General features: G+C 33.8%; 1 protein-coding gene across 2 annotated transcripts; it reads right to left on the bottom strand.

Annotated features, from left to right (window-relative positions):
* Nucleotides 1–4,883: 4,883 nt before the first annotated feature.
* On the bottom strand, nucleotides 4,884–5,573 carry Pudp (pseudouridine 5'-phosphatase). Of its 2 annotated transcripts, XM_078041305.1 has the most exons (2): nucleotides 5,421–5,573; nucleotides 4,884–5,294 (listed from the first exon to the last, which is right to left on the bottom strand). In XM_078041305.1, exons 1-2 carry the CDS (start codon nucleotides 5,571–5,573, stop codon nucleotides 4,884–4,886), a joined length of 564 nt encoding a protein of 187 aa, XP_077897431.1. The 2 variants fall into 2 exon arrangements, with proteins under 2 accessions (XP_077897431.1, XP_005338339.1); XM_005338282.3 differs by having other exon boundaries at nucleotides 4,884–5,573.
* Between the last annotated feature and the right edge of the window lie 8,760 nt (nucleotides 5,574–14,333).

Here is a 14,333-nt window from a genome sequence, read left to right as displayed (position 1 = left end):
TAATTCTAAAATAAATAAATAGAAGAAGGGGGAAGAAGAAAATTTAGTTGCCAGGAAAGAAAGTGAAGAGGATTAATAACAGAAAAAAAACAAAGGTACAAACAAGTTGGCCAAAAGAGAGCCATACAAAAGTTCACCTCTCCAAAGTCAAAATAAGGTTAAAAATCAGATAAAGAAAAACGAATTAAAATGAAAGAAAATTTTATAAATTATATATATATATAATAAATATATAATATATATTTTATAAACATAAATAACAAATATTTACATATAGATATTTAACACTTATAAATATAAATATTTAATATTATTTGTATGTTTAATATACATGAGTAATTTATATATACTTATATATAAACATAAATATTATATAAAAATTTTATGAATATATACAGACACATACACACATACACACACACACACACACACACACACACAAATGGCTTGTTTCCACTGAGATAGTCAACACTGTTGGCAAGAATGAATGCTCATTGCTTATGCTGCTGTGCCATTACTTTGCATTTCTTTTTAGACTCTGTACCTCTTGGATATACCTTCTTTGTGTTTCTCACCAAACCTACTGCCTTTGTGCCCTGGAGCCAAAGCTCATTGTAGTACCTACCTTCCAGTTTACTCTCAGAGTATAGAATGGTTTAGTCTGGTGAGTACTGAATATTCAAATATTGTCTGGACAAACTAAGTTGATATACTCCCAGAGTGGGGCTGATGCAGAGTTTTAAATGGGAAGTTACAGCAGATGGGGTTTGATTTTGTATGTGGGAACATATTTGAGATTAGATCCACAACCCTTGCTGAGCAGCTCTGAACTATTCTGGGTTTCAGAAACCTCCTGAAAATTCCACTCTCATGGTGGGGGCTCTAAATTGCAGGTCTTACATATTCCACCATCATGGATATGAATTTTCCAGGATCAGACCTGGAATGCAGACGTACCTATCTTACCAGTTTCTGGCCTCTTCCCAGATGCTTGCATGTGACAAAGGGAAATGAAGCCTCTCTCCCTTGGTATTTCCAGCCTGGATCACCCTAGGCACAATTTCTAGGCCTCTTTAAGTCATTCAAGTGCAGGCACTCAGGATTTCACAACAGGTACCTGCTTGGTCGTGCTGTCAATACCCTTTATAAACTCCAATCTCTCACCTTTTCAAGGTGCCAGTCAGCCACTTGCAGGTGATTCCCACCATGACTCTTGTTTCACAGACCAAGTGATTCTGTTCGTTTTTCAATCGTCACTTGCCTCACCATCTCTGGTTGAATTAACCTCAGCCTCCCCCTCTATTTCAAGTTTTCCTAAAAGTCAATTTCTTTCAGTGTGCTTTGCTCTCTTTCTGCCTGGGTTGCCCTCCCCTCTGCAGTGGGTGAAAAATGCTGATGCTGCCACCAATCAAGTTGGTGCATCTATCTCTAACATATCATTTCTCATTTTATGTTTATAATGTCTGGTTTTCTGTGTCTATATGATTATTTTACTATCTAACGTTGAATTTTAGTGAATTCTCTCAACCACCATCTTTCCTAGAAACAATACTCCTGCTGTTTGAATCTCTAGCTAAGGAGCATTGGAGCATGCACACTTCTTTGAATCCACCAACTTCCAATCACAATCCTTAATTTTCACAGTTGCTTAGGACTGGGAAGTCTAGTAAAATTCTCATTTCACTTTTCATACTAAAGTGTGCTGGTATTTAAATACAAGTAAAGATTCTATGAAAATATATTGTGTATTTAATTTTCCTGGTCATACATATTTCACAAATTTTATATTACTATAGACTTAGTTATAATTTCTAGGGATTATCCCTCTTTCTTCCAGTGAAGGAAAAATAATAAATATGTGAAATGCCTAGGATGATCTGATCCCAGGTTTTAGTCTCTAGTGGTCTTTGGCTTGAATCCAAAGTCCTAAAGATTTAGTGTAATTGAACTTTTTGCACCAAGGGTGAAAAGGCTACATTTTTTATCTAGTAATCCGTATTGTATATGCTATTTACAATGATATAAACAATAGTAACCCTATAAATGGTTTCTAATTTTATTTGGCACTATAAATAGACCAATATTTTATATTAGAGCATCATTTCTATTCTCTGCTTTTTGAGATCACTCTGTTCTTCAAGATTTACAGTTCAAAATATATTCATTTTTTTTAAAAAATATGCAGTTATGTTTATCAATTGAAAAAGGAAATTAAAATATTTTAATGGTAAATATGAAAAGGTCACTAAAAGTAATTTATATTTTAATATATTCCTTTTTTATTGGTTCTTTTTAGTTATATGTGACAATAGAACCCATTATTGCAGTTTTAAAAATATAAGCTGGGATGTGTAATTATTGTTTTTTAAGCAAACTCTGAATCAACTCTAAAGATAAGGTCAAGAATGAAGATGAATATTGAAGTACAATCTTTACATTGTGATTACAAGGAAATAGAATACTTCCACCAATTTCACTACTATCACTATTTTTCTTAAGAAACTATTTTTTTAAATGAAGCAAACATGGAACACTTGTGTTTTTAAATATTATTTGTGAAGGAATGAGTTAAAACATTTATGTGAGGATAGATGAGGATCAAAAGGCAGTTTTAAAGTTCTTATAAATTTATTAACTATAGTCACCATTAAGAAGTTATAAAGACTCACTTGAAATAAACTGCAAAACTTCTTGTGTATGAATACTAGGAAAAACCAGAAATGCAATAATGCTACCAGAGAGGTATTTTATTTTACAATGTATAGCTTTCTAAACAAGCTTTTAATAATTTTAATTTCATATAGAAATAAAAATACAATATAATTTTTAAAAGTAAATGAAAAATAGGATCTCAAAGATGTATGAAGTTAGGAAATTTTATAATTACTACAGTCGTGCAGTTAATATGATGTAGGAAAATGAAATAAAAATGAGATGAAGAAATAAAACTTTATTCATTCCAGTTTATTTGCAAAAGTTAATGACTATTGCAGAATTTTCAATTATTACAATTCAAGAATTAGACTCTCTAAATATGCATATTATTATTTAAGGTTTATTTGCTGAGGGCCATTGCCAAGTAGGTATGACGTATCGAAATCCTTGCCAGCGTACCCCATGTTAAATGGACTTGCCTTGGAAATCCGCTGTGACCTTGCATGTGTGTTTGAGAAAGGTGACCCTGCTCAATGACCGGGGTGGATCCAGGATTAAGGTGTATCCTGCAGGTTTGAGGAAGTATCCCAGTCCTTGGATTTAGGGCATGCCCCGTTTAAGACAACAGGAGTTTTAGGAAAGTTGGAGGTTGAAGATTATTGCTGCTGAGAGTAGGGCGTGCCTGCTGCCTGAGTTCCCGCTGAGTTCTCATGGAGAGAAAGTATTTAGGATGTGAATTGTGGGGGAGATTTTAGATTGCCCCTGAACCTGTGTGGAGGCGGTGTGGGTTCGGGAATAAAGAATTGCTGTTTGAATCTACAAGTGTGTGGTGACTCGTGATTCTGTGCCAAGCAGAGACCTTGGCATTATTAATGTATTCCCCTGACACTTCCATATGTATGTATGTATGCATGTATGTATGTATGGATGGATGGATATTTTTTTCTTTTTTTTTAAATCAAGTTGTCTGTATTTTTTTTTCACATTTACAGTTTACAATTAGTGAGGCCATTTTTGAAAAGTAAAATCTTGACTTCCATACAAATATTACATGAACATGTGCAAAAAAAAAAAAAAAACCTTTGTTCAACTAATTTGTGAGGGAACTAATAAGATGTTACAATTGGTTTGAAGGAGAACTCAAAGAGCAGACAAGTAAACAGGCAATCAGGAATGCTGACATCAACTTGCTAAACCCAGGCATTGTGGAACAACCAGGGGCAATCAACAGTCATTCTGCAAAACACATGCATCACTACATTTCTTCCTCAACTTCCAGAGCTGAAAATTAGCTTAACAAAAGTGAACAGGAAGCCACTTGGCAAAAGTGTGTAAAATCCAAAACTGGGTAGTGTTCCTTTATTTTCCATTTCAATACCTTTCACATTTTTTTCTGTGATAAATTACAGTCAAATTCAAAAAGCAGAGTGAATCTACAAAATAGGCTGATCATGAAAATGTGATCGCTGATTATGCCAAAAATGTTCTGTGGTTCTCAGAATTACCAAGCAGCAATTCTGAAATTAAACTCTATCTCCATCAAAGATATGCAGAAAATCAATGCTCTTAGAGGACAGAAATGATTTTTTCTGAGGTAGAAAACATCCTTCAATGTGAATTAGGAAACAGATATAACATATATTCTGTAGACACATAGATACTACAAAGAAACTGTTGATTCATTGGTACAAAGTGAGTTACTGAGTAAACTTCCAAAGAGATTATTTGAAGGCTCAAAAATAATTCTTAATTGGCTAATTGGAAAGATTGTTTCTTAAGGCTCACCAATAAAAAGTCTTTTCTATTCAGGTTGCAAAGCAGAGATTTACTTATCAGTTGATATTGTATGTTAAATCAACATGAAAGAGTGAATATACATATGTACACATATAAAAGTATATACATGTATGCACACATGGTTTGTATTTTCTAGCTGCCATTGATCCCTTTATTGTATTCTTAATCTGGTTCATTATTGAGATAGTAAAGCAAGGCCTGTGTTCTGGACTGGCTCTATTTGTCTTCTACTATTCTACTAAGTACCAAGTGGACAGTCATCAACACCCGGGAGTCAGTCAAGCCAACACAGGATATGGAAAGTCTCACTTCACAAGGGTACACTGAAGATGCAGATCATAATCAGGAAGCTGTTGGTTTCATTCAACCTTTCCCTCAGCAGTAGGCTCCAGGTGCCAGGATGCCCAAAGGAATACAGAGAAACCTCCCTCTTACTCGTAGGCAGGCAAACCAAACAGCTCAGGCTGGAAGTCCTGCAGGGACCTGAGCACCAGAGTGGCCTTTCTCGTCAAGTCTGGGCTCAGGTTTTCATCCGGTACCATGACCACCTGCATCCCAGCCGCCAGGGCCGCCTCCACCCCATTGGGAGCATCTTCAAAGACGAGGCACTTTTCAGGGGCTGGAGGAGGAAGGAACCTCCTGGCACAGGTGAGAAATATTTCAGGGTCTGGTTTGCCATTCTTCACATCATCTCCCAACACGATGTGGTTAAACAAACGGAAGAATTCCTTGTGTCTTCTCGTTTTCATTTCGAAGGACGCGGACTCTGAGCTCGTGCCCACGGCGATGGGTATGTTGTGCTTCAGCAGGTGGTGGATCAGTTTTTCCGCGCCAGGCATGATCTCAGCTGCTGGGAACAGATCCCTTAACTTCGTTTGGCTCTCCTCCACCAGCTCCTCTTTGGACATCGGGAGCTTCAGGATTTCAACCATGATCTCAGCAGCCTCTAACGACTTTTTACCCAGAACCAGGGACTTGACATCCCAGGTGTACTTCTTCTCATAACGACCACATATTTCTTCCAACACCCCTGAACGTATCCGTTCAGTATCCAAAAGCAGGCCGTCCATGTCAAAGATGATGTGGGTGACTGGCCGCAGCGCTGGCACAGGTGCAGCCATCTCAGCCTGAATGGGAGTGGGGAAAGCGCTCGCCAACCGACAGTCCTGTGCGCCTGGGAGCTCCTCTGAGCGCTCCCACCCTGAGCCCAGTAGTCGGTTAGTGTTGTTTCGAGAGTTCTTTGAATATTTTGGATTACCATCTTTTGACAGATAAGTTTTACAGTATTTTCTGTCAGCAGTTTGTCTTTTCATATTCTTGACAAGGTGTTTTCAAGAGCAGAAATTCTTATTTTTATTTATTTATTTATTTATTGAGAGAATTTTTGATATTTATTTTTTAGTTATCTGCGGATAACAACATCTTTGTTTGTATGTGGCACTGAGGATCCAACCAGGGCCGCACACATGCCAGGCGAGCGCACTACCACTTGAGCCACATCCCCAGCCTAAATTTTTAATCTTAATGAAATTCATCTTGCTGTTACAAGTAAAAGTTATTAACTAAACCAAGTTCTTTGGTTTCTATGGAACTGTTAATCGAAAAGACTATTTTATTGTCTTTTAGTGTCTTTGTTCCTTTATCAAATACCAGTGGACCAAATTTATGTGAGATCTCTTTCTGGGCCCTGTATTATATTTCATTGATTTATTTGTCCATTCGTTTGCCTGTTCCACACTATCTTGATTATTGTAGCTTCACAGTCTTGAAATTGTTTAGTATCAGTCTTCCAACTTCATTGGAGACAATATTGAGTTGGCTATAATAAGTTGTTTGCATCTCCATGTAAATTTTAGACTCACTTTGCCAATATCAATAAAATGCCCTTCTTGGGTTTGGCTGAGTTTACATTCATTCTGTGTATCAAGTCTGAAAGAACTGTTAGCTTCACAATGCTAAATCGTCCTGTGTATAAACACAGACGATTTCTCCTCTTAGTCCTTCTTTGACATCTTACATCCAAAATTTCCTCAAATAATTCTTGTACATATGTTGACAGATCTGCATTGAGGTTTTCCATTTGGGGGATAATACTAATGTAAACAATATGTTCTTTTTTTTTTTCTTTTAGAAATTTAGAATTGTACCTTGCTGAATAAATAGTTTCTTTTAGAATGTACTATGATATTATATGAATTAAATGTGTGTTATAGCGTGTGAAGTGTGAAGTAGATATATAGAATCCAAAGCAGAATGAAATCCCAGAAATTGTCACATATGAAAATAGTCTTTATCATCAACTTGGCTTTGAACATCAGTAAAGAAAAATGGAGTGTGTGGAAAATTGTTTGGAGACAACTAGACATAAAATAAGAGAGGCTGAATCACTACATTAACACATCAAGGCATTGATCCCAGATATTCTGGGATCTCTTCTGAATTGAAAAGTTAAGTCATGGAAATTCAGATAGTTATTTCTAAATTGCCAATGGAGAACTAAAAGAAAAAAAAAACATACAGTAGAAGGAAACAGAAAATTTTTAAAAAATTAAGAAGTTAAGAAACATGAAAAACTAACATCATATAATTGACCTATAATACCAAAAGTACTTTTCTGAGTCTATAAAGAAAACTATAAGGAATAAGTAAAAAAAATACCACCAAAAGAAACTAGGCAAAGTCTAGGAACAGTTATTTCTGAGCAATATGAAATTCAAAAATCTTCTCAAAACTAGAGAAAAAAAGCTTATTTTCACTCAAAAGTGTAATGTCCATAAATGTAACAGTTGAAATCATCTTCTCTTGTAAATTGGTCAGTTATATAGAGGATTGAAACCTCATGGTCTTAGTTAGCTTACAAAAGCTTGTAATGCAGAACCAAAATTTAATTTAGTAGAACATTGGTTAAATAATGTACATTCATATGAGGAAATATTCTGTATCTATAAAAAAGAATGAGACAACTTCATGCTTAATAATAATGAAATATTACTTAGGTATAATATCAAATAATTATAAGGAAGAGTAAAGAGTACATTTCTTTTATATGAGGAAAAATAAATACAAATGAGTATATGTATAGTTAAAGTTCTGAGGAAAAAAGGGAGAGAGAAAGAGAGTTATTTTTTCTGTTAGGGACTTAAGCCCAGTAATGGTTACACACATTTGGGTCCTTAACAATTGTAGTATGAGAGAAGACTTTGAACTTCCATAGAAAGTGGACTACAAGATTCAATTCATTTTATTTAAAGCAAAAAGATATGGTGTTTGCAGATGATTTGGGGTTAGAAGTCACTGTTTTTTCCCCAACTTCCTTTCCTGGAATTGCTGCTATTTCATGACACTGTTATCTATTGAGGTCTTTGTTGTTTTGTTCTCCTGGTTCTTCCCTTGCCAGCCTGTCTAGTTTCTGTGTATTCAAGCTAAGTCCCCACTTCTTTGACTAGTTCCACCAAGGGCCTGAAAATTTAGCTTGCATAATCTTGTAAAGTTTGATTTAGTTTGATATCTATTGAAAAAATTTAAGCCAAATTACATTCTTTATTTTAAAATGACGACTTGTAAATATATGTGGAACTAAGCAAAATGTTCATTAATTTTATTATTAAGATTACTATACAAGCATCAGCCAGTTCTGTATGGAATATAACCGAATAGCACACAGATTTCATCTAATTGGAAGGCAAAAATGTATGGTTTAAACCATAGGTCTACCTTTTGTTAGCATTTTAAATCTCAAAAAATGCTTCCTTATTTATAATGAGTTGATATTTTTAAACTGCTTAGGACTTTGTCCCTCTTTTCTAACAATCAGTAGTAGATATTATTTATTTGTCAATTAATTTATGCATTTTTAAAAATAGGTAACTGAGTTCATGTATTTTTGTTGGTGGTAAAAATTAGCAGTACCCAAGACAATCAACAAGATTGAATTATTTCAGTAATGCTGCTCAGATTATAGTACTGTTCTCCTGAGACTATGTGATTTGTGAAATTCCAATGAATAGAAGCAGATGGGAATCCAGCTTACTTACTCAAACATCTAAGAATCTCCAGAAATGTAAAACAACACAAGTGTTCTCTTTAAAAAAAGTTATTTTTCATAATCTGTTATTGATGTTAACATACATATGTCATTATTTTCAAGTGAATTAATAAATATATTTTAAATCTAGGCTATGGGTAGATTTATGTCTATACTAGAAAATATTGTCTATACTGGAAAGTATTTATGTCTATACTAGAAAGTATAGACAAGATCAATAACCAGGAACAAAGTTTCAGTTGTCTTCATTCATTTTTTTAGAGTCTAAAGAAACTTAAAAATAAATTCAAGTAGGGAATATTTATACAAGAGTCAATATTTGCTCTTAAAGAATAAAATTTGGAGCTAATTATAGTAAGAATTATTAAAAGACAAGAAGAAAAGAAGAAATGCTTTCACAAGTTATGAACATTAGAGAAAGGATCAAGCACAGATAAATGGAACAGAAAGCTGATGTGATCTCCACCACAATCCTGCTTATACTGACTGGACTTTCTGCCCTGACACCCTGCAACATTAATACAAATTATTATCACTGAAAAGGCCATGGAATATCATTGTTAAGTCAGCAGAGAGACACCCCATTTCTATTCATTTAATTTACAATTAAATGAGTAAGCATTGATTTATTTGGGGGAGGATTTTATTAATGATTCAAATGCACATTTTTCATTATGTATATTTCTCAATATTTTACATATTGTAGTGTAATCTGTATTTACATATTTTAAAATATCTGTGCTTATATAATGATGACCTTGGTAGCATGTTGATAGCTTAAAATGTCAAGGAGCTAATATTTAAAGGTAAATAGAACAATCTTACACATATTGTTTTCTTATGTAGAAATTATATTCTAGTTATTAATTCTGAACATTAGCACAATTTAAATACTGATTTTTATAAGTAGAAAAATTAACTTCAGCATAACATTTTAAGTCCAATGTAATCACATTTAAAAAGAAATTAAATATTTTCTCTATAATGATTATCCAGTGGTAAAAAAATACCCTTTATTGAATCTAGAATATTAACAAGTGTATATATTTTTTATCTCTTTAAAGATAACAAAAGCAACAGAACCAATAGAAAAATCACTATTCTGATTGTCTGTTTTTGTTTCTTATCTTGGTGGCAGTAAAGTCAGAATTAAAAGAGTCATTCAGTATGGATAGGTAAATCTGGTCAGATCAGATCAAGGAGGCCAATTTTGGTCTGGGAGTTGGAGAGGGAGTGTAATGTTAATGCCTTCAGAGCCCTTCCTCCACCCTTACCAAGATAACCTGCCCCTCCTCCAACCTGTTGCTGAGGTAACCTGTCCCAGGGATTGTCCCTCCCTAGAGAAGTTATAAAAGTTGTTAATGCACTCTGGGCCACCCCTTTCCTGCCAGGATCACTCCAACTTGGCCCTTCTGTCCATCTGCTTCTCACCTTTTGACCATCTTACTGGAGTATCTCCTGGGCCTCGTCAGGCATGCAGGAAGGAGAGAGAGATAAAGAGAAGAGAGTAAGAGAACAAATGAAGCCTAAGGCATTTAAAAAAGACAGAACACCCTCACTTGTTGGGATACCAGAATACCCACTATGGCCCCTCTCCCTCTTGAGAGAAGTTTATATTACCCCCTTTTTAAATAAACCCTGCTTTATATGCTTGTCCTGGCGTGCTTCTCTAATGTTATACTTCATCATGTGAGGGAGCAGGACTCCTCATGGATAACTGGGGATATCAGCAGGATTAAAAAATAAGAACATTTCAAAAAGTTCTAGTTGGTTACTGACTTTAATAATATAAAAGAAGAGATCAGATTAAATTGATATGAATGAGCCATACTATCTGAATTTAATATTTTCTACTTTCAAAAATCAAACATGAAGAAAGTACTACTACCCTTTTAGATGATATTATTTGGTTAGCTAATTATACAGAAATGTTCAATGATATACAATAATAATAGTTTCAATAATGTTTATTTTAAATGAGTACATAATAAAAAGTACTTGTAATAATTTGCAAGTGCAAAAATTCCAATTAAGTAAAATCATCCATAACTTATCACATCTAGATTATAGTATGAATGATAATATGATATTACTGGTTAGTTTGTGGAGTTTTTAATCCTTTAAGTATAAATCAGCTTCCCTCACTTCAGTGTTCAGCCTGAGAACATGATATTTTAAGATTCACCATATACTTATTAACTATTGTTGACTTTGCTAGGTGTCTTTATAAAAATCTATCAAAGGCAATATGATTCCTTTCAGAAGGGTTAGTTTCAGATTCTTACAAAATCTTATAAAAATAAATTTTCAGAAGTTTTTGCTTCACCGAACTTTTGTCTTAAAAATTTTTCAAAAGTTTATGTCTCAGTAAATCTTTAAACAATTAATACATTTTTATGAATTGAAGATACATGGCAATATGGAAGGAAACTAAGAATTACAGATTTAACTAAAGTATACACATTTGTCATGAAAATATGTTCTGTTACAATACAGCAAAGATTGGAAATTCAAATTAGATCTGTCTTGTAATGAACAAAGTAAGCCAAGGGTAAGAGACATGGGATTGTGGAAGGACATGAGTAGTGTTTGTGACTCATCTAAGGGACTATGCCAGTCAGCTCAAACAGATGGCTGCCTGGTGGCAAGGCAGGCCCAGAATTGTCATTGCCAGACATTCATTTTTCAAGAAAGATGGAATATCTGAATCTTAATGTGAAATCTTTTTTTTGTTTTAATTTTGGCAATAAAAACAAACAGCAGCAACAAGAAAAACCTACCCTATGCCTAAGCAGGCATGCCTATTCCTCTAAGGCACCTGGCAATCACATCTAATTTAATGATTTGTTTAACATTGAGTGACTGTTACCCAACTTCACATGCTTATAGGCTGAAACTTAAGGAATAAATATTGCACAATCCATGTGAAACTTTTATGTCCCAAATTATTTTGTTGTTTCTTCTTCCAACAACAACATTTTATTGCTTTCAAACTTGACATGATTTAAGAAAAAAAAATGTGTGTGTGTGTGTGTGTGTGTGTGTGTATATACATATTTCAGAGATTAAAAAAAGACAGTTTCCCCTCCCCATCGGTTAATGTTTTGTTTGTTTTTAATATGTTTAGTATATTTTATTAAGGTAAATTCTATCCCCATTTGGCATTTGTATTAAAATATGCCTTGAATGTTTCCCATATTTACTGCTTCTGAGTGTATGTATAAATTTTTTTATCCATATTTACTGTTCTGTTCATGAGAGTAAAGATTGGAAGGTTACAATCTTATGAACTTTTCCAATGTATGGAATATAGTTAACTACTGTGACTCTGCTGGATTGAAACTGAGTTTTCTTATACCATGTCTTCTGCTTGTTAACTGGTTATACATAGGGTAGCTTTTTCCTTAGTTGTTTTTAGTCAGGTGGAAATTCTTCTTTAATCATAGGTCTTAGAAATATATATTCTATTTGTAGCAGTGGGGATATTCTTGTCTTTGAATAAACTAACTACTTATTCCACTGATCCATACTATGTTGTCATTGAATACATATGGTAATATAGCCCTTCATTTTTGATAGAATGGGTGAGATCTGGCTCTGAATCCTAACATGATACAGGGTGGACCCCTCTGGTAAGTAAGGACAATGCCTCAAGAGACTGAGCAAGCAGGAATGGAAGGTAGGTATGTGAGATCATGATCAGATAACTTCCCATGTATTTCTCAGCTATCTAAGCTCTTTTTTAAAATACCAGAATGAAGAATGCCTGCATCAATAATAATTATTATTTTTTAATCAGAATATTTTGGTTAAAATAATTGACACAAAGGCCTTAACTACTTGTGCATTTTTTTTACTATTTTCTTTAAATTCCAGTGATGTTTTAAGTTTAAAATGTCTATCTACACTTTCATTGAAAATGATAAAGCCTAATGTAAAGTATTGCTAATATGACACCAACTTCATACAGAACTTAATATGTTTTAATCACATAGATAACATTTCCTCCAGGATAAAAATTAAACAATGCCATACATAAAAATTAATAATAACTAATATGCACTGGAATAGGGGTAATATGCATGGTTGAAATCGTAAAAAACATAATGAGTGCAGTACAGTTAAAAATTGAGCTTTCCTCTGCCTAAGAGATTATCAAAGAGAAAATTGCTATAATTTGTATGCTATGGACTCCCAGCAGGTCCTTGCTGACTCAGTGACTGACTAACCAGTAGACTAATTTAAGTTTAATATCTCTTTTGCTCATCTTTTATTATTGGTGTGAAGAAGCACTAAGTGGGCCAAAAGTCAGGCAACAAGGGAGAGAAATAATAATTTGCTGATAATATACTGTGTAGGAGAAATCTGAATATAGCATAAATGTATATATCCAAGTTATCATCATCATCACAGAATTTGAGCTTTAACCTCCCTAGTAAACTAAATGGTTATATCCATGTATAATTAAGTAACTAAATCTGGGTAAATGAAAAACAAAAAGAACAGTACTATTTAAGAACACATTGACTCAATTTTTAATTACTTAACACTGCAAAAAATTATTTTGCAATAGTATACTTAGAAGTATTAACAACTTATTGGCAATTAATTTTTTAAATTATCATCATCTCAATTTACTTTGTCATGATATGTAGATGATGGATGAAAGTATAATTAGTAAATTTGTGAAAAATAAGTAAAACTTTAGGAGACGATTTTACTTTTCTCTTTAAAAACAGCTCATTCTGAAATACTAAATAAAATGACAAAGACAATTTCAAATTCAGTAATTTGAAAAACTACGTTCCTAAAGCTTTTTAGTCTAAGGATAGGAACCAGAAGACTTGTTTACACACTTTGGATGTGAAATTCTAATGAGCAATGACAGGGGCTTCTAGGCAGATGACTCAAGTCGGTTAGGAATGTTTGTATCATACAGATAAAAAGGGAAAAGGACAACTGTAATTAAGAAGGCCACTCTGAACTGGGGTTTGAAGATCAGCAGTACTTATCCATTGGTCTTGGGATCAATGATTCCAAGACAACTCGACTACAGAGACTACATGTGTTGTCAGACTAATTGGATAAATTGGCACCAAAGCAGCAAATGAGAGTGAACTAGAGCAGCTTTAAAATGTCATCCCTTCTTAGGAGAGGGTTTTGGTTTAAAAAAGAAAACATTCCTTCATATTACATACATTAGAAACAGCAATTCTGCAAGTGATATACTGGCCATTGCAATAATAGGAGGAATGTGCAGGTGTACCGGCTATGGGAATTTTATTGTATCATTTAATTTTTCTGAGATTATTTTCTCATCAAAAAGCAGGAAAATATTCTCTCACATGTGGAGTGAGGATAACTTTTCTAAAGATCATCAATTTTATGAATCATTATTCAGATGAGATTCATTTATAGGTTGTGCAGGCTTCTGACTATGCAGTATTATATGAGAGATAGTTTTGTCACTACAATATATTTTATCAATTGTTATGTACATGAGAATACTCCAGGCTATATTCTTGGAAATTGGGACAACCTTTATGTAAAGCTGATAGTTATGGTTTTAGATGTTGTGCTGACTAAATATTGGTAAATATAATCATGTGTACAGTCCTTTACCTCAGGCCTCAGTACATTTCATATGTTAGTATGTTAAGACATTCTAAAGTGTATGTGTGAAATAGAATCTGATGGATACTTAGTATGCTTGATCATAGAACTTATTATTCTTGGAATAACTTCAGGAATTAATTTTCAAAGCTTACTTCAGAGTTTGTTCTTCTACATTTCATATGCCATTCTCCCAAGAAAAAATGCATTATTTTGTGCAGAT

Source organism: Ictidomys tridecemlineatus, chromosome 3 (genome assembly GCF_052094955.1).
Source record: "Ictidomys tridecemlineatus isolate mIctTri1 chromosome 3, mIctTri1.hap1, whole genome shotgun sequence".
Lineage (NCBI taxonomy): Eukaryota > Metazoa > Chordata > Mammalia > Rodentia > Sciuridae > Ictidomys > Ictidomys tridecemlineatus.
Note: the sequence above shows the minus strand (reverse complement) of the source record. Positions and strands in the feature narration are given on the sequence as shown.

Bases quoted from the DNA above. Each gene is read 5' to 3' on its own strand.
- Pudp (XM_005338282.3), bottom strand. From the start codon at position 5,573: ATGGCTGCACCTGTGCCAGCGCTGCGGCCAGTCACCCACATCATCTTT.